We start from the raw sequence: 19418 nt of genomic DNA on the forward strand, positions 1-19418 counted from the left end.
TGCTGGTACGTCACCATGGCAACAGACACAAACAAGTCAGCAAACATTAACACGCGTGTCAGCTGTTACCCTACCCTGCTTAAATAACCAACCAGAGAGCCCCTTTATTATAAACTCAGGCAACCACTGACATAGACAGACGTCCAATCCATTTGCAAAAGGAGGGTTAGTACCCATCCTTTGATTGGACACCAATCACTTAAAATGCAGTATATGCCAATATGGCCATCTTTTAGTGTCTCTTGGCTGTAATGCACTAAAGTCTAAGATAAAAAATAAGACTGTAGGTTTAAATTTTGTGTTTAATAAACAGTGCTTCATAAATCATTCACCTTAAAAGGTGGTAGAAAACAATATTAAATAAATTACACAGCCTGTAAAACACTTGCCCAGATTCCATTTTTCCAACTTTTAGTGTGAAAATAATGTATAAAGTACATCAAGGTACACCTTTTTTATTCACATCTCCTTCACTAAATATTTTTTTACAACTTTTCCCCTATATGAATTTCAACACAAGAACCAAGATATAAAAGAAAAATATAAATTACACATAGCAAAAAAGAACAGTCTTCCATTAAATTTTGTATTCATCATAACACGCTTTCATACAGACTGTGCATAGACCCAAGTTCATTTCCGCGACATAATCTCAAGGTAGCGCTTACTCCTAAAAAAAAAAAATAACAAAAAAACAAAGTGGCAGTATTAGTACAGCAAAAGATTAGGGGGTGTTTCAAGTGTAAAAGTAGTAATATGTTGAAATAAATATCTGGACTTTGTATTTGAATGTTTATATAGGATTTTTAGTCAGAAACGAGGGGAGTCAATTGGGATTTTGTGGGGCCTAAGATTTTTTTTTTTGCTGCTTTGTGGCTTCAAGAATAATTATGTACCAATTTGTTAGAATTCCGGGAGGATTGGTAGGACAGATTTCAAAATAGGAAATGTATGAATTGGTCACAGAACAAACGTGGCTTGTTCTTAAATGTCAACAGAGATTTTTTAATGTCTTAATCAGCCAAAATGTGGATTGAGTGAACAATATTGATGTGTTAGCATGAGTGTGCCAATGGAATATCATTATTGTGAAATCATCATTGGGCAAGTCAAAATACAACCCTGTACTGCGTACCATTTTAAACATTTGGAGTTGTAACGGTGTGAACAATTCATGCAAATGTAAGTTAACATGGCAAATAAATACAAGACCTTTCCACATCTATTCCTTCATCTATTGCACGCCTGCCCTTTTTCTATTCTTCACAGTAACAAACAGGCAGCTCTCATATTGTTTGAAATTTAAAAAAAAAACAGATGATTGTAGATAGTAATAACTATGAATAAGAATAGAAACACAACAGGAAACATGAAGCAGCCTCACATGACAGAAGGAGTAACGATACCCTGTATATGTACAGCATTTAAGTATATATAGTTATTTTTTTGATTGTCAAAAAAAAGGCCCAAAAAGCGAGTGCAACAAGGTCGCCACCTGCCTGTAAAAAAAGGATCCTGCATGGTATGATGGCCTGGCATTGCTTTATGAACTTGAACGCACACTTACGCACGTCCTTGAATGCTTCAGTCAAGTGTGCGTCACTGCCAGTCGTCATCGTCCCCTTCGCTGACCGTGGCGTCGTCGTCCTCGCTGTCGCCGCCCGCTTGCCGAGTGCCGTTTTGTTGCCGGGCGGCGGTGAAAGCGGCGGCCCGGGCGCGGTCTTCGGCCTCTCTTTGGCGTTGGGCGGCGGCTTTTTTTTCTTGCTCTGCGTGGCTTTTCATGTGTGCGCTGCGGCTTTTCACTTTGTAGAACACCCTGGTGTGGAAAAGCGGGTCACAACGATAGTGTTACTGACGGTGTTGTTCTGGTCCGTGTGTCCTGTTTGGGTGTTGCTATGACACAGAGTTTTGTTGGATGACTGACCTGCCGCATTTCTTGCAAGGGAACTCGCCCTCGGGGGCGACGACGCGCTTTGTGCCTGTTGGGGGGGCGATCACGTGCGGTGGCGGAGGTCGCTCCCTGGTTAGGGTGTCTTCTTGGGCCCGCATGATTAGAACGGTGGCGGACTGTGGATTTTGAAGAGTTAATGTGAAAATGTGTCCATGGAAAGGAATTGTTTTCAAGCATGTTATGCAATATAATGGGCATAGTGCTTTTGGAATGTCCACCAGGTGGCAGCGAGTACACTATATTGCTGAAATATACAGATTTTTTTCCAGTGTTCGAGTTAAAACAAATCATTTTGTTCCATTAAATTTGAAATACGTCAAATGAATAACAAAAAGGAATAAAGTAATGTAATAATTTAAGTGTTTTGACATGTTTTTAAATTTATTTTATGTCATCTAGGTCAAACTAGGGAATTCTTTCAGATTGTTATGAAAAAATGAACCACTTGTTTAATTTACTACTGCTCTGGATTGTGATTCGTTTTTTCTTTTTTCTTTTTGATTGCAGGTTGGTGTGCAACTTGAAGGATTTCCAACACTTTGTGGAGATGCAATAAAAGAATAATTAAAGTAAGTTGTCAAAAGGATTATTAAGATTTTGAGAGGACGAATAACTCGAAATTTTTAACGAGCCATGTTTTACATCCTGCAAATGGTACCAAAGTGGCTTCATAATGTCATTTCTTGAAATCATACTAGTTCTCCTGAGGACATCCAAGTCAATATTACAACACTATGATGGAAAATGGAATAAGTTGTAAGCAACTGGTTTATCCAGCCCTTTTTTTCCAGCACTTTTCTCACTTGACTCACATTCTTAGCCGACGTCGGCACCGCGACGGGGGCGACGTCCTGTTTCTTGTCAGCTGAGCCTTCCCACTTTCTGCTGTCTTCCTCCCGTTGCTGTTGCAGTCTGTGAGAGGCCTGCATGGACATTAAAAATGAACAACCAATCTCTCCACACTCCTAATTCAATCATTGTTAATCAATCAGGCCCTACCTTTTGATTGGTCACCTCTTCGGTCGTCCCGCCACCCGGCGGTGGAGCCTCGCCGTAAATCAGCGTACCGTTGCGGCCCACCTTTGTGTGCTTCTTGTACGAGTAGTAAAACTCGACGCATTGTGCCACTGTCTTGGTGCCCACCTGCAGATAAAAACCCCAGCCATACATTTAGAAAGGCTAAGAACCCCTGGAAAATATCCCAAAGATGCCTGTTTTGATTAAAAATGGAAGAATTGTCTCCTCTTTTAGGCATGATATCTTGAAATTTCTGTCTAATTCCCCTATCAAGTTTTGGAGACTTTTTTCCTGTAGAAATCCATTCTACATTGTGTTTTAGGAAAAAAAAAAGAATGAATTGAATTTCTTACTGATACATTTGTGCTGCCTTGAATTGATTTGCCATCAGAGTAGACTTTTCTTTACCTGTTTCTGCACCATGAAAAAGTCCTTCTTGTACGTGGCCATGCCTTTGTTAAAGTGACATCGCTCCACCGCAGACCACCTGTCGGATCCTGCGACAGAAACCATTAAAATGTGTTTCAGCTCGGGAGAGTGAGTAACGTTTAGCGCCATCAATAGCAGCCAAATAGTTTTTATTATTTTACCTGAGTAGTGGTAGTTTGATAACAAATGGGACTTGGGTAACACAGGATCCCTGAGCATGAGCAGCGATAAAGCAGCCTGCAAAACAAAGAAAAAGAGGATATTTATTGGACACCGGACAATCGCTGACCGCTGGACGTGCCCGAGGGATTTCTAGCTCGATAACTTTTGCACGCGGCCGTCTTTTTGCGCCTAGCCGCTCTGCCGTTGCAGAGCGGAGTGGGCGTCTAAAAGGCCCAACACACACACACTTCTTGCTCTCCCGTCGTTTCCTTGACAACGCTGGAGCAGTGCTGGTCGCTAAGGCCTGGAATCTCAACCTGGCACTGTTGCAAAACATACCAAGATGCTCATGTTTTGCACACTTTTGTTGTCAGAATTGCTGATGCTAATGTTTCATGTTTAGGTTTTATGGTTTAAAAATGTAGAAGATGAACATTCATTTTAAAATTTCAAAGATTAGAGTTTCAGACAAAGGTTTGAAGGAACAGATTAAGGTTTAAATCAAGGTTTTAACACGCGCTTTTGGAATCACAGATGTGGGTTTAAATCCTGGATTAAGCACTTGAAAATAAGATTTGAGAAATAGATTAGTACTAGTTTTAAATAAGGGTCAGGTTTATAACATGCAAATTTCTTGCACTACTGGATCTGCTCCGGTCTTATAACCAAATCCGATACTGCCCGATATTTCAAAAATAGCCATAGCCATCGATTAATTCAAAGTAGAATTTGACTGAATCCTGCTTAGATTTCGAAAAAGATTGACTGTCAAGACTGCCTCTGAAGTTCCAATTGATACCTAACATTTTCTCAACAGGGTTACCTTTCATATAAATTTGGAAAAAAACAAAGCAAGTATTTAAAGGCATGTTTCAGAATTGTAAGCAGGTAGTGAGACCTGCAGATACTCACCATGATGTCACCATTACACTCGTGCAGACAATGGTGGGCCAGCTCCTGGTTGCTGCCTCCTCCGTATAAAGCGCTGGAACATGCCAGGTGCATCAGATCTTTCACTGAGAGACCAAAAATATGATTTGTTTATGGCTCTCTCAGGCCAAAAGGTTCACAAAGGGTGACGTTTTGAGGAGAACTACCTCTTTTGTGGTAGTCTGGCTTGTCGTCGAGCTCGGTCCGGGGAGCCCAAAGTAGATCTCCTCGATGTGTGTCGAGCTCCACCAACGTGCGTGGCCTCAGTTCCGGGATCTGCGCCTGGTAATGCGGCCCCAAATTGATCCGGCTGGAGAAGATGGAGATGGGATTAGTTTAGATTAGACCCATGATTTCACAATAGAAAAATGATTTATGACTAGTCACGGATGGTTTGGTATATTTTGAAACATAATAAAAGGATATCTACAGTTTGTTGATGCAAAAATGATATTCCAGCAGGGGATTTTATCTAGAAAGAATACTCAGTTTGATGCTCTTTGCCACTAATGAAAGAGCAATTAAGGACAATAGTGAATATTTTGACAGATTTCAAAAGAACAAATAACTGCACGGTGCAATGACGGAATGGCCATGCTAGCGCTGGAAGCTGTTAACACCATGGGGATTTTAAGAGTACTCAAACCACTCAAGGCTATGGAGTCAAGGTAAAGTGAATTCTATTATTTCTTCTGGGCAGTTGGAGTGACTTGCTTTTTGAACTCAAGTGTTTTTTTGGGCCACTTTGCACGACGATTAAAATAACCTAGTAATAAAACATTTCAATTGGGATAGTGATCTACAAATGACAACTCCTCTCTGCATAGATTCAACTGGTAATTCAATATATAGTGAGTTTATGGGTTATTTCTAGTTATTTTGTTAGTGCTGGGTCACAATTTCAACACATCTCACAACAGAACAGCTCATGATTCAGCTCAATGTTATGATCTGGATAATTGGCTGTGGAGCGTGCACTGTTTTGTGTTCGTGTGTGAGTGTGTGTGTGTGTAATAGCATAGAACGCAGCAAAGTACTCACGGCTCAATGCTGACTGGAGTGGGCTCACTCACTGCAGACAAAACCGGAGGAGTCATGTCGCTGCTACCTGAGCAAGCAGAAAACGGGGTTTCAAATGGACTTTCATGGCTTAATTAAGGATCCAAATAAGTTGAAGTTGAAGTTAGAACTGTAGGAAGATTTTTTTAACGCTTATCTGTTTTCTTAGTTTTAGCGTTCCAAGTGGTTTTAAGGTAACTTTTGTAGTTAATGCAAAAAAAGCAGATGTGTTTTGTTCATCATTGTCAATGCCAATCACTGAGTTCACATACTTGAGCAGAGCAGGCTACGCGTGGCCGACTTGGGCGTTGCGGACAGTGGGCCCCCGGCCGAAGCCGATAGAAAAGTGGAGAAGTAGAGGCCGGAACCCTCGCGCACTGGACTGAGGATGGGTGGCGGTGTGTAGGGCGGCATGGCAAGAGGGTTATCGGCCAGGCGGACGGGTGAGCGCAGATGGCTCTGGTAGGGTGTGATGGCAGAGTAGATGGCGGGCGGTGCCACAAAGACGCCAGGTTTTGGTGGCGGGATGAAGAGAGGTTCGGGGCGAGGGCGCCGCTTTAACTTTTTCATGTCGTCGTCGCCATTCTGCATAGGAGAGAGTAGGTGGTATTAATGCAAGTATAATAAAAATCACATTCAAGAGTTTAACTGAAGGATATTTTGGACGAGTGTTTTTTATTTTTTATTTCATTTGTTCTAGTTAACCTATTTTTCTTCCTTTTAATAATTACATTATTTTATTTGACCACAATTGATAGCTTTTACAGAATTTCCATCCTTATAATGGCATTATTATAATCTAATGTACTTATTGTTGAGGTTAGCCTTTCAGTATTATTTATATTAGTGAAACCAAGCTTGTAGTTAATGTCACGTCAAATATACTCCCTCCGAGAAAAAATGCATCAGACATCTATTGCCTTCAATAGCAGAGTTAAAAACACCCACTAATAGCAAAGGATATGCAATCTATTTTGACCAACAAATGTGATTCATATTTCTAACCTAATTACATCCTACAGGCAATGTCCTTTCCCTTATGCCAAAAATAAACAGATTCATGTTTAAAGGTTGGTAGTATGAAAGAGGGATGATTCCAAGGCAAAAGTGTAGTACGACCACATAGTCTTGACCTAAACACTGGATAAGATGTCTTATCTGGAACAGTAGAGACTCCCTTTTCCAATGAAATGGAAGAAACGTGAGGCGCACAGCAACAGGGGGGAAGGGGGACAGGCATATCGTGGGGGGATGGGAATGTCTGTATGTGTGTGTTGGGGGGGTTTTAAGGCCCTTTTGGCATAATTGCTGGAATTTACACAGAGGGGGAATGTGATGGAATACAGTGGATCTACTGTAGCCACATGACAGTGTTGGGATGGTGTTTCTGTTGTGCAAGGCTGGATGCTATCGTGAATACTTGGCCAAAGGACAGATAACATTCGTATGCATTTATCAAGATGACGTAAATGCGTGACCCGATGCCGTGCTAAGGCTTTTTTTTTTCTTCCTAAAGATAATCCCTTGTCAGTTTCTTTCTATTGTGAATGGTGGATGTTAGCCCAAGTCACAAGAGAAGTGATTGATTATAACAATTCATGCTTCATTTTCAGCCTTTGTTTTGGAGTTATTTGTACAGTGTGGTCCAAAGGTCACTCTGCAAGTTTGTTTTTTTCTACTTTTTTAGCAATCATTTGGACAGATGTTAACATAGAGGATTTGGAAGCTGAAGTTTGAAAGTTATTGTTGTGTATTACTCCTTTGCCAGTGTTGGAAAAATGTCATCTGGCAAGATTTTCTATTTCTGACAATAGATTTCAGAAGCGTTGATGGTAATGCAAGTTATGTCCTCAATGGCAATTTCTTGACAATTGTTCTTGGCAAACCAAAGATGAATTGGCCATTAAGATCAGAACTCCTCGTGGACAGAAACTTTCTTACCTGTTCCAAGCCTTCCGTTAGCGGGTTCCTCAGCGAGCGCCGCCGACTGACAATGACCGATGGCTTGCGCTCGCCGCTGTCCAGCAGATCGGAGGCTTTGGGCGGCAACGGCGGAGGGAACTTGGACACTGGTGGCACGTTGTCGGGACACGGTGCCAGGTCCTTGCGGCGCACAGGTACAGATACGGGGATGACGAGCGGGAGCAGCCCATCGTCACGCGGTGGCTTGGTGCTAAAAACACCAGGCTGGGGGGGAACCCAAGGTCTGTGCGCCTCCTGGTAAACAGGAGAGAGAGGATGTCAGGATTCAGGAATAAGTCGAGAGGGAGTCGCCATAAGGGGAGACAATATCCAAGACTGAATTGTCTTGTTGCAGGTCCTAAGAAAGAGTGACCGTGTCAAAAAATTCAAATGACTGCACTATTTTATTGGCAAAGACAAATGAGAAAGACTAATTAGGATCTACTTATAATACTGAGCCTTTTTTGTCACTGTTTTGGAGGATATTTGGCAAAAAAAAATATGGTTTGCCCGTATTTTAAAGTTACTTGTAGAAATGTTTAATAGGCAAGTTGCTGTTTTGGATGTTTTACTTTGAGTTTGTGAGAAAAAAAATATTTGGAGGTCCTGCATCTCTCCATCAGTCAAGTATAAAATGAAGCCAACCCGTGTTTCAAAATGTTAAGTGAAAGTTGAGCGCTGGTGGAAAACCCCCCAAAACGACACAAGAGTGAAGTTGAGTGGAGAGATATTTTGCTGAGTGTTGCATAAAATCAGAGTGTGAGTGTGTTTTTTGTGTGTTGTGGCCAAATGGGGGTGGGGGAAAGTGAGGCCAAGCTGAAGTTTCTCTACTTTGATGGATTGGGGTGGGGGCGGGCGGGCGGTGCTGCCATGTAACCAAACACACGGTTTGTACGAGATGTCAGCAAGCCAATGTAGGACACGCCGAGTTCCACTGACTCACTGTTGTTTAGCAACTTGTTGCACAATCACTGCGCGTGACTCTGCATGTAACAGGCCGAGATGGCTTCCGATCCCAGTTCAGTTATTTCAAACGTGGCCCTCAGAGGTCAATTTCAACACAATTTTGGCCTACTCAGAGTGACCTGAACTGAGACACAGACTTTTTTTTGGATGTAGTTTAGGATTGTTAGTAACTTTGAGATATTTTACGGTTCATATGTCCATTAGGAATATGTGCTTGAGGACTAACCTTGGCACCCTGAGACGGCAGGGTCTCCATCTCGGAGGCCTTTTGTGCAAGAGTTTCTAAGTTGACCTCCTGAGACACCCTGCGCTTTCGCTGCGACGTGCTCTGGATGACACCCGTCGAGGTAGCTTGGATGTCGGCGTCCTCGACACGCGTCCCGTTAAGAGGGATCTGCATCGCCGAGTCGCCGGGGAAGGGGATGTCGTCTGAAGGCGCGCCGCCTTCTTTCGAGAGGCGCCGCGACCTGCGCAGATTCTGCGCCTGAGACAAGCAATCTGGCAGCAGAGGCGGTTCTAACAATTCGGGTTCCGGAGTGATGTCCTGGATCAGTGGTTCCTGGATTTGGGGGGGAGCAGCCGCTAACGAGGGCTCCTGGGAGTGTACGAGTTGTGGGTGGGAGTGGGCGTTGGGGGGGTAGTAGTCGAGCACATGCTGGCTTTGTGATTGCAATTGCTGATGTTGCATTTGAAGCTGCTGCTGCTGGAGAATGATCTGCTGCTGCTGCTGCTGTTGAAGTTGTTGCTGGATGAGGTTCTGCTGTGGAGGTTTGGCTCGCACAGAGTAGTTGGGTGGGTTGGGCAACCTGGCGTTACCTTGGAAGCTTTGGTAGAAGACGGGCAGATTCTGCCGGGGCTGCCCAAAGGCTAACTGAAACGGCTGCAAGACCGAGCTTCCTGCTGGGTGCGACGTATTGTTTGATTGGGGGTTCAGCCCGCCAGCTTTCAGGGTGTCCTGAAAGGCCTGGGACTGTTGCTTCTGATGTTCCCACTCCAGGCCCCTCGCCTTGACATTACCTGGGTATACATCCGTGGTTGGTTCAGGCTTGTCTACAGCCTTATCTCCAGTGGCCTGTGTGGGTTTCACAAACGTTGTCTGGTTCCTGGAGTCGGTCAAGTAGTTGGCAAAGTTTTGTCCCCAGTTAGCAGCAGTGGTCCAGGCGGCGGTCTTCTGCTGCTGCTGCTGCTGCTGCTGCTGATCGGACTCCTGCTGGGCCCACTTCATAGGCACCGTCTGCTGATAGTGACTCCTATTCTGTTCACCCTTGTCAGGACTAAAGATGACCGAGTTGAGGAACACGCGATGGCCTTCCGGATTGGATGTCACGCTGGTCACTGCATCTGTTTTCGTGGGTTCAATATAGTAGGAACCTTCGGGATGCTGCATTGTTTCCTTCATGGCTTCAGTGGGCTCGGTGAAAAATGTGATGCGCTTGCCCGTTCGTTTTGCGCTAGGTTTCTGTTGGGCTGGTACGCTCATGGCGAGCATGTAAAGGCCGGTTTTGGGAAAACACGTTCAGTTACTCTAATTGTTCTTTCCCCCAAACACGTCTGAATAAGAGTCTACAACAACATTGACATAGCTTCTTCTTCCAAGTCTGTTGTTTGGTTTCCCTCATTTGTGGGTCACAATCTGCAAAAGAGAAAACATTGTCAGATCTTGTCATACCCTTTCTTATTAGTATTGTTACAATTTAATCATCTCCTTTATTCCCCCTCAACCAATTTGCCACTCATGTGTATCTAGGTCAATGTTAATGTATTTTGGAGAAATTGTAGGCTTTGAGTTGAGATTTTGGGGAGATTTCTAAATCATATTTCAAGGCCTGACATTTACTTGCCAAATGCTGAATCAAACTGGTACAAACCAATCTGACACCCTTGCATCCTATGTTTTTAGGATTGGGAGTCAGTTATCTGACATTTTCAAGCTTCAGCAACGATCAAATGACACGGCTCTATTATTTTTTCTTCTGAAATACTTGTTAAACTGTGCCTAAAGGTGTTCTCCTGACAGAACAGTCTCACTCACTCCCACTACTGCCTCGGTTGTGCAAAAACTCAGCATTTACTTTCTCAATAGACAAACAAAAGAACCTCAGCTGAAAGGTATTGTCGGGTATGCGAATATGGAAGAGAATGGGTGGGGGTGTGAGTCATTAGTCACATGACACCACACGGCACAATCCGGACCGAGTTCAACCTTATGTTATTGGAAGCTGGGGATTTTGAGGGTTGATGAGAACTTTCTGGAAATCTGTCGCCTCTTCAAAGATAGGTTCACGGGAGGATCCAGGTTAAAATTTCAACATCTCAGAGCTGTGAGACAGACAGACGTGCTCACTAGTGGGGAAAAAGTGCTGGCATTTGACCAGAACTATCAGGTTTCAATAATACCATCTTGTTTTCAGAACAAGTAGCACTGCTACAAAACAAATACGCATGTTGATTGTGACTGTAATGTATCCCATGTTCAAATCATGGGCAGACACTATTACAATGATTATATCTCATTAAACCATGAGTCAGAGAGAACATAAATAACAGATAACAAAATACTGTTTACAAAGACTCCAGAGATAACAACAAAGTTGCATTACTACAGTTATACCACTATTTATGGATTACTACAATTGTTATGAAAAGAATTTACCAGTACTCATTGTCTAAATGGTGCATTTAGTAAACACATAAAAGTACATGCTTCATAGGTTTAAATTAGGGGATTAACTTCTTGGCCCTGATGAATACCTTTGTTGTTTTTGTTTTGTTGTGCTGTTATCTCATTTTACCTTGCGTAAATAGTACTACAGATGAGAGAAAACAGCTCTTAAAGCACTGAGTGAGTCATTAGAGGAAGGGGGTGCGTGTTGGGGCTCGTGGCCTTTAAACCACTGACACCCACAAAGGAAGGCCAGATGAAAGTGAGCAAGTGAGAGTCATGAAAAACTACTGAATGAAGCCCATAATGTCCAATAGGCCACCCGGCAAGGACTTGGCAGCCTGCAATGATTCCATATCACCATGACAATATCTGTCTTGAATATGAAAAATGTTTTGGTGTCCAGGTTTCTGAGCAGACTTTGGCAATGGTGCCAACTTGTCAACATTTGTGGCAAGAAAAAAAAATGATAATAATGATGACTAAAACACCATCTGTACTAGTAAAGTCTGCCAGTGGTGGCAAAAAGGGAAATTGTGGCAATGCACAAAAGAAAACACAAGTATTTGTTCAATTTAATATAAAAACAATTAAACAGCATCAATCTTTAAGAGACAATACTGACTTAAGAATTGTCAATATCCTCTTATTTAGTATGTTATATACATATACATATATATTTATCTACATTATAAAGGACAATTTTAAAAATAGAATATTCTTATTTATTATATTAATTTGTTTTGTATTGTATATTGTTTAATGCACATTTTAAAATGACAAACTGTTTTTTTAAATAAAATTTTAAAAATGTGCATTCATTTTTTTCATTTTATATACTAGCAATCTGCTTTTAATTTAGAAAATGGTGCAGTCACAATCCATCTTGAACCAGATCAGTTTATATTCCAATCCACATTGAAGCTAAAATGTAATGACTACAGTAACATAACAGTAAATAGCATGCCATTTATCAATAAACCTGCCTAATCACTAAATGACTGGCGATTAATCTACTAGCTAAATAATCATTGCAGCATCCCTACTTTAAAAATGTCTTGCACAATATATTACAAATGTTGTTGTGGCCACTGTGGACTTAGCAAAAAAAGGCCACCCTCTGACAAATCTAGGATGTGCCTGGCAATTGTCACCCTTACCCCTACGAGGAGCTCCTTAAAATAGATGGGCTGCAGCTGTCGAGATCCTGCACGCTCGCTCAAGGGGCCGAAAGCGAGCTCGTACTCCCTCTGTACTCAGCCTCGTCGAGATACCTCGTGATGTTCCGATTCCCGCGAAACCTTCGCCAAGGCTGTACTGAAACGATTTGTGCTATCACTCTGATTCGTGTCCTATCTATTTTAGCTGGCAGGGCTGGCGGCTAGGTCATCACAAGGTTGATGAAGTTCAAGAAATCTCTTCTTACATATTAAGACTAGTCAATTCAATCAATCCCCAGGCCTAAATCCAAACGAGTATGTATTTTTCCTGTCAATGAGACATCTCAAGTATTTGATTAAGCATCTTTCAAAAACCATTTTATCATTTCAATCTGGATCAACGCAATATGAAATTGTCTTTCCATCTCTAGTTGCCATGACTCATGAGAGAGCCACATCCGAAATGTGCCACTCGAAGCGTGCAGTGTCAACGCAGCCTCCGTTCTGTGCACGCAAAGAGTAATGTTGCAATCTTGCACACATCAAAGGCTTTTAGCAGCAAAATATTCAACCGAAGGTGGCGAGGAAAGCAAAAGTGGAGGAGGTGGGGGGCGGACTACCTTGCACAAGCCTGCCAAATATCCATCCATTTTCTAATGCACTCCTTCTTCTTGGGTAACTGGAGGAGCTGTTTGGAGGCGCCTTTGGGTGAACAATAGATTGGTCGCTTATCACTTGCAGGGCACATACGACAAACCCAATTCATACATAGGAACTTTGTAAGTCTTCTGCACCACTCAAGTCATTATGTTATCCTGCAGTAAAGGGCCATGTTTCAGGTGATGGATGGATGTTTTTTCTGGGAATGTCAAAATGGATTGGACGATTATGACTGATCGGTTAGAAGATCCTCAAGGAAAAGAAGATTTTGAATTTGTCAAGTCAATCCCCAGATTTAAACCCTACAGTAAATGTTATTTTCATGTATGCCAATTGCTGGACACATCCAGACAAGCCTGAATCCTTTAAAATGCAGGTTTTGGCATTGTGACAGGCAGATGCAAAACTCTATACATAAGGCACAGATTCACACCCACAACCCCAATGTCAAGTGTGACGGAAATGTTGTGAACACTTGCCCCAACGTTTCAACTTAACAGATCCGATCCGAAAATAAACAACACAACCGTCCTATTCCTTGAACAGAAAGCATGACTTTGCACGGGTATGTTGCACAGACCATGCACGCAGGCGGGACCCCCTCGAAACCCCCAAACCCTGCGCTATTGTGCTAACAACAGCAAAAAAAAAGAAGAAAAAAAACAGGGTGGAGAGGGGATTATCTCGTTCCGAACGCCTGCAGCCCACCACAACAAGGAGATTGTCAACAAGGCACATGTGACATGTGCACAACTTCCAAGACAACAAGATGGACACCGCGCTTACATGTAAAGGAGAGAGCAAGCAACTCATCGTACTTACGTTCTTTTCCAAAGCGCAGTCTGTGGATGTTCGACGCGGACAGCCGGCACGTCCTCACCGTGCAGAACCGCACATACGAGGACTGCTGCGTTGCATTGCCCGAGGTTGACTCACGCTAGGCGGCTGCTGACCTCACACCGCCCCCCACCCCTCTCTGCACTTCCAAGAGGCGGAGTTCCGATCCGGTGGTAGCTAAACAACAACAATGAAAGCTAACCTGACATGCTATTGCACACGATTGCCTAGTCGATTGGTTGCACGAATCGGGACCATGTTAACAAAATAAAGCCATTTCTATTGCTGTCTTGTTGACTAGCTGCTTGTCTCGTGACAACAACCATCCAAACCACGCCTATTTATTTTCCGGTGCCCTTATTAGGGCATTTCCGATGTGACGAGCCATTTACCGGGCAAGCAAGCTCACAAAGGATTTACGGGAAATTCCAACGCACACATTATATATACAGGACTAAACTATATGGAATCAAGTCGATATACTTTAATTTTCGCTTTGTAATACCACCCTAGGGATATTTGAAAGCAATAGACAGGTTTATTATGATAGATTTTGATACAGAGGGCTTTGCATACATCCATAAAATTTATCCATCTACATTTTTGCAAGGTAACTTTCTCTGAAACTTCTAAAAACGTGGCAAAATTTGTTGAAATGTGTTTGTTTTTAATTGAATTGACAGTATTGGTAAAATAACAATAGTACATTTTAGAGCTGTGACTCCATTGCAGTGAATTGTGATATACATTCTTGATGTGTATATACTCAAACTTGTTTCCACATTGTCTGCGCCTGCCATTGCGGGCAATCTGCGCCCCTCCTATTTCCAATGCATTGGATGTTAGTTTCAGTCAAATTATGTAAAAACAACAACCAAATTCATCACGTCTGCAGTCAAATGACGAATAATGAAGTTTGAGGATTCTTATATATGTAAATACATTTCCCAGGATGATGCACAGACCTAGCAATTTGTTGAGCGAATCAACTTGAACTTCAACATTTTTAGTGCGCATTTATGTCACCGCGCATGCGCGTAAAATTGACGCTCAGGCCATATTTGGGCCGCTCAGTCGACGCTAACAGTTAGCCACTGATGAAGCATAAAATATCAAACAAAAACCATAATATATTAAGATACAAAACTATGCATACATCAGAAACATATGCGTTTAATTGCACAGCGGGCAAAAGTTGCTCAACTGTTATTTGTCGTGACAAATTCCTTCACAAGTCATGTTTTTGTGTTAGTGTGTCAGTGCGCGTGCGTAAAGAAGTTATTTGCGCAAGTTATTTCGCTTCTCTTCTCGTCGTCAGGACGCAACTCACCTAAACACTCAAAAATACAAAAGTAGCAGTACTCACACTTTATCTAGTTGGCTTCTTCTTCGCCATTTTGGCAACACTCTGCATCGTCCTAAAGTAGCAAAACTGTGATTTGTAACTTAATTCTTCTGCAAGGCATCACTCACTTCCCCGGTATAGTTATTGAGGCAGCTTTCCATCGTTCATATGCTCACTGCGCTGCGACCCTTGAAGTGATAAAAGTCACTCATTGCACCATCCTGGTAATTATTAAATGCACTCATTTGTGGCGTGTGGGTGTAAATTCATTAATATCGGTCAGGTGAAATGATCGACGTCCAACAAATATCGAAACTCAGAAACCCTTTTTATATGCTAATAGTGCGCTCTTATCCGTTACGCGTTGGGCTCGGGACGAGGCTTGCATGCAAAGATTAAATGATTGCAAGACAGTTGTAACCATCAGAGGGTGTACGTCGTATTTTGACAACCACAAACGCATAATAATTTACCAAAAAGGGCAAAGAAATTGCTTTTATGCGACCCTCCTTGCAGTTATACTACTTTTTGTTTGCTACAAATGTGTAACGCCGTTTAAAACACTATTTGTGCAGGCCGGCGAAACCGGATATTGGTAGGATATTAACATCTCGATGTGCTCTTTGCAGTAGTTAGTCATCAAGGATGCTAGTGAAGAAAGCTATTCTCAACTCTAGACCAGGTTCGTTTAACTTTACACTTGTATTCACAGTAATTCGGACTGATTTTTTCTTCGTTAACGTTTGTCAAGGGTCAAATGGGGTGCCAGATCCTGGAAATTTCCGCCTGGAGGAGACAACGCTTAACCCGGAATTGAGAGAGGAGGAAGTTCTGGTTAAAACTCTGTACCTCTCTGTTGATCCATACATGGTATTATTACACACACTCACAGCGTGTTAACTTGCAGCACAACATACGATTTCATGTTTTGCACTTGTAACCATGCATTTATACATTGCAAAGCAGTAATATTGCAACATGTGTAGTTTGGTTCTGGAGTGCATGTCACATCTCAATTTACAGGGAATATAGGCAATCGTGATTAATCGCTTTATTGTAATGTCAAATGCAGAGATGCAGGATGAATGAAGAGACCGGCTCGGATTACTTGACCCCGTGGAAGTTGTCGGAAAGCGCGGAGGGGGGCGGGGTCGGTGTGGTCCAATCCAGCCGTCATGATGCCTTGCAAGAGGGGGATGTGGTCACATCCTTCACGTGGCCCTGGCAGAGCCATGTTGTCATGAAAGGAGGCACTTTACAGAAGGTTGAAATTATGGATTATTTCTTTACATTTATTCAGTGCCATTGGTGATGATAAACAGCCAATCTGTTTGGGTTGAGACATTCCCTGCCAGGCCACCCAATCCAAATAGATTAGAGATGATAACTGAGAATAAGAATGAATAACAAAGTAAAGAAAAACTGATTGTGGACATCCCATACTTTCAAGTTCCCGATATTTACAAAAAACAAATGTACTGTATATTCTCTAAATTCTGAAATATTTTCCCTAATCCAGGTGAATCCTGAGTTGGTGGATGGCCACGTTTCCTACTTTCTGGGGGCGGTGGGCATGACGGGCCTCACGGCGTTACTGGGCATGCGAGAAAAGGGTCATGTGACCAAAGGAGCCAATCAGACACTGGTGGTCAGCGGTGCAGCTGGGGCTTGTGGTTCTCTGGCCGGACAGATTGGCCGGTTGGATGGTTGCTCCAGGTCTTTATCAAACATTATACTCCAGTTCTTGAAGAAATATATCATTCTTTTTAAACATGTTTCAATATTTATGATTCGTGATTCAAGACAATTCATTTATTTTTTTTGGAAAGTCAATATTTACAGAAGACAGAGAGGAAAATGTATGTCAAATTCTCACTAATTATATCAAGTTCATTGATTGCACAAAGTAACATTGACTGTCTTCTCCAGAGTCGTCGGAATTTGCGGTTCTGAAGACAAGTGCAAGACATTGGTGGAATTGTTAGGTTTTTCTGGTGCTATTGATTACCGACGGCAGGACGTTGCCATTGGCCTGCGGGAGAACTGCCCCGATGGCATCGACATCTACTTTGACAACGTGGGTGGAGAGCTCAGCGACACTGTCATTGCACAGGTACGACCTAAGCTTGCTCTTTTTTTTTTTACTGCAAAAAGTCAACACAAAAGTACTTCTATGGTAACTGACTGAACCACTGTCCCTTGTCTCACTCCCCTTAAGATGAACCAGGGCGGTCATGTGATCTTGTGCGGTCAAATCTCGCAGTACAACAAAGACGTCCCTTACCCGCCGCCCCTCAGCCAGGAAACGCAAGATAACTTGCAAAGGAAAAACATCACCAGAGAAAGGTTTTTGGTACTCGACTATATGAGCCAAGCCCAAAATGCCCTCTGTGAGCTCGGCGGCTTGGTCGCATCTGGGCAAATCAAGGTGAGTGGGATTCCAATCATCTTGCCACACCAAAACGGGGGCTTATTTTGATTTAAAAAGAGAAAAAAATAATTGCTAGGATTTTTTTTAATCTGCTATAATGGCCTGACCTTTTTAAAGCAAATTATTTTTTAGGAAAACACATTTGTACACTTCAAATACAGTTACTATGTTTTAAAACATCTCGCAGACATCTTTTTTTTAATTCTATTTCAGGTGCTGGAAACAATTGAAAACGGCATCGAAAATATGGGAGGTATGTTTTTTCGCTCATTTGTGATTAGTTGTAAATTCTTAATATTTTATTATATATTGGCTGTCATTGACAGAGATTGACATTCACTCTATTGGAATTGGGAGGGTGATGAAATGAAAAAAATGCATATTAACTAGAGTTTCATCTGAGGATTGAATTGACATATTCAAGTTATTCCAATTCTAACTTATTTTGGTAGCGAATGGACACCTTACTGTCGTCGATGGCAGCAAAATTGAATTCATCACATATTAATTTAGCCTTTTCCACAGTTGCCTTCTGCTCAATGATGAAAGGGGGAAACCTGGGCAAACAAATTGTCAAGATCTCCAACTGACTACTGAAATAAACGACATTTTGTGACACTTCAACTGCATTGATTCAACATTTTTAATTCACAGCACTATAACTCATCCATAAAAAAAAGTGGTTGCTCCCTTTTTCATTATTTACACCCTCCTCATTCATTTTGCGATTGTGTGACGTTTAGGATACAGTATACATCGCACATAGGCCGCATAATAATGATGTCATCGGTGGGTGCAGATCAATTCTTCATTTGACACACACACACACACACACACATGCTTATCAATGGGATCATAAAATACAGGAAGTGCAAGTTTGCGGAATTATGTCTCAATACTCATCATTAGGTATACCTGCATTCATCCAATTAGATATTCTCACATTGGATTTACTTCAATTGTCATTTCAGTGGTTTTATAAACTTCTTCAGGATACACGTGGACAAAAAAAACACAAAAAAATTAATAATCAAGCCTTTTAGCCAGTGCAGGATGCCGTAAAATGGGGTTCCCGATGAGAATCAAACTAATCATAAAATATATATTTATATTATTTTTTAATTGAGATTAAACTTTGTATTTTTATCCGGACCCAGTGAAAACACACAGTATCATCATAAATTAAGAAAAAAAAAACTGGCATTGAGTTGCATTTCACAGCTATATTAACATTCACATTTTCCCTACTCAAAGCCACCACACATTGATTTTTCTTTTCCTTTTAAAGCCATTGTTGGGGTGGGAGCAGAGCTTGAAATACTACTTGTGTTTTGATTGTGTCTAATGACTCATGTTCCTGAGTATCCAAACAGTTTTAAATGTTTAAATAATAGCAAAACCTAAGAGCGAGGGTCTTTTCTGAATGCCAGGGATAAACAACAATAGTGTATATCTGTTGATGCTAACAGTTTTTAAACAAATAGACCAAATGGACAGGAAAATATAATGCAACGATCATATAAATATTCTTATTAGTGTTTACAGTATACGTAATGTTATGTCTTTTTAATTTGAATGTGCTTTGGTAAGTACCATATTTTGGTTTTGTGTATTCTATTTTTTAGGGAATTAAGTCTTTGACAAAGCTACCTGACCGTTTTTTTTTCTAAAAAGAAATAAAGAAATATTAGAGATAATTTAGTCCTTAAGGAGATTTTTTTTTGGAACAATGTATCTCCAATAATACAATATTGAACACAATTTCTATTCCTGAACATTTTGGTAAAATTGAATGTTCTGTAATTAACTGGAGCCAATTAGTTTTAAAGTATTTGATGTAATTTTTA

The 19418-nt window shown here is 41.6% G+C and overlaps 2 protein-coding genes across 5 annotated transcripts; one reads left to right on the forward strand and one right to left on the reverse strand.

The window, feature by feature from the left end:
* Positions 1-843: 843 nt before the first annotated feature.
* Positions 844-15520, reverse strand: mideasb (mitotic deacetylase associated SANT domain protein b). 3 transcript variants are annotated; one of them, XM_077731259.1, is made up of 14 exons: positions 15162-15520; positions 13781-13972; positions 8703-10109; positions 7490-7765; positions 5821-6133; positions 5531-5597; positions 4657-4799; positions 4472-4575; positions 3559-3634; positions 3377-3465; positions 2951-3094; positions 2764-2874; positions 1925-2067; positions 844-1816 (listed from the first exon to the last, which is right to left on the reverse strand). In XM_077731259.1, the coding sequence occupies exons 3-14, from the start codon at positions 9963-9965 to the stop codon at positions 1600-1602; spliced, it is 2946 nt and encodes a 981-aa protein (XP_077587385.1). In that variant the 5' UTR covers positions 9966-10109; positions 13781-13972; positions 15162-15520; the 3' UTR covers positions 844-1599. The 3 variants fall into 3 exon arrangements, with proteins under 3 accessions (XP_077587385.1, XP_077587386.1, XP_077587384.1); XM_077731260.1 differs by lacking the exon at positions 13781-13972; XM_077731258.1 differs by lacking the exon at positions 15162-15520 and having other exon boundaries at positions 13781-14122.
* ptgr2 (prostaglandin reductase 2) lies at positions 14200-18195 on the forward strand. 2 transcript variants are annotated; one of them, XM_077731261.1, is made up of 9 exons: positions 14200-14405; positions 15770-15822; positions 15892-16010; positions 16213-16404; positions 16660-16856; positions 17070-17253; positions 17359-17568; positions 17785-17824; positions 18097-18195. In XM_077731261.1, exons 2-9 carry the CDS (start codon positions 15786-15788, stop codon positions 18159-18161), a joined length of 1044 nt encoding a protein of 347 aa, XP_077587387.1. In that variant the 5' UTR covers positions 14200-14405; positions 15770-15785; the 3' UTR covers positions 18162-18195. The 2 variants fall into 2 exon arrangements, with proteins under 2 accessions (XP_077587387.1, XP_077587389.1); XM_077731263.1 differs by lacking the exon at positions 14200-14405 and adding an exon at positions 15100-15364.
* Positions 18196-19418: the final 1223 nt, after the last annotated feature.

The sequence above is a fragment of the Stigmatopora nigra genome, chromosome 13 (genome assembly GCF_051989575.1).
Source record: "Stigmatopora nigra isolate UIUO_SnigA chromosome 13, RoL_Snig_1.1, whole genome shotgun sequence".
NCBI lineage: Eukaryota > Metazoa > Chordata > Actinopteri > Syngnathiformes > Syngnathidae > Stigmatopora > Stigmatopora nigra.

What these genes read in the sequence shown, in the direction of transcription:
- ptgr2 (XM_077731261.1), top strand. Translation starts at nt 15,786, where the DNA reads ATGCTAGTGAAGAAAGCTATTCTCAACTCTAGACCAG. An exon ending in TATTCTCAACTCTAGACCAG is followed by an intron (nt 15,823 to 15,891) that starts GTTCGTTTAACT and finishes ACGTTTGTCAAG; the next exon opens with GGTCAAATGGGGTGCCAGAT. An exon ending in TCTCTGTTGATCCATACATG is followed by an intron (nt 16,011 to 16,212) that starts GTATTATTACAC and finishes TGTCAAATGCAG; the next exon opens with AGATGCAGGATGAATGAAGA.
- mideasb (XM_077731260.1), bottom strand. Translation starts at nt 9,965, where the DNA reads ATGCTCGCCATGAGCGTACCAGCCCAACAGAAACCTAGCGCAAAACGA. An exon ending in TGCCGTCTCAGGGTGCCAAG is followed by an intron (nt 7,766 to 8,702) that starts GTTAGTCCTCAA and finishes CCTGTTTACCAG; the next exon opens with GAGGCGCACAGACCTTGGGT. An exon ending in AGTGTAATGGTGACATCATG is followed by an intron (nt 3,635 to 4,471) that starts GTGAGTATCTGC and finishes TTTGTTTTGCAG; the next exon opens with GCTGCTTTATCGCTGCTCAT.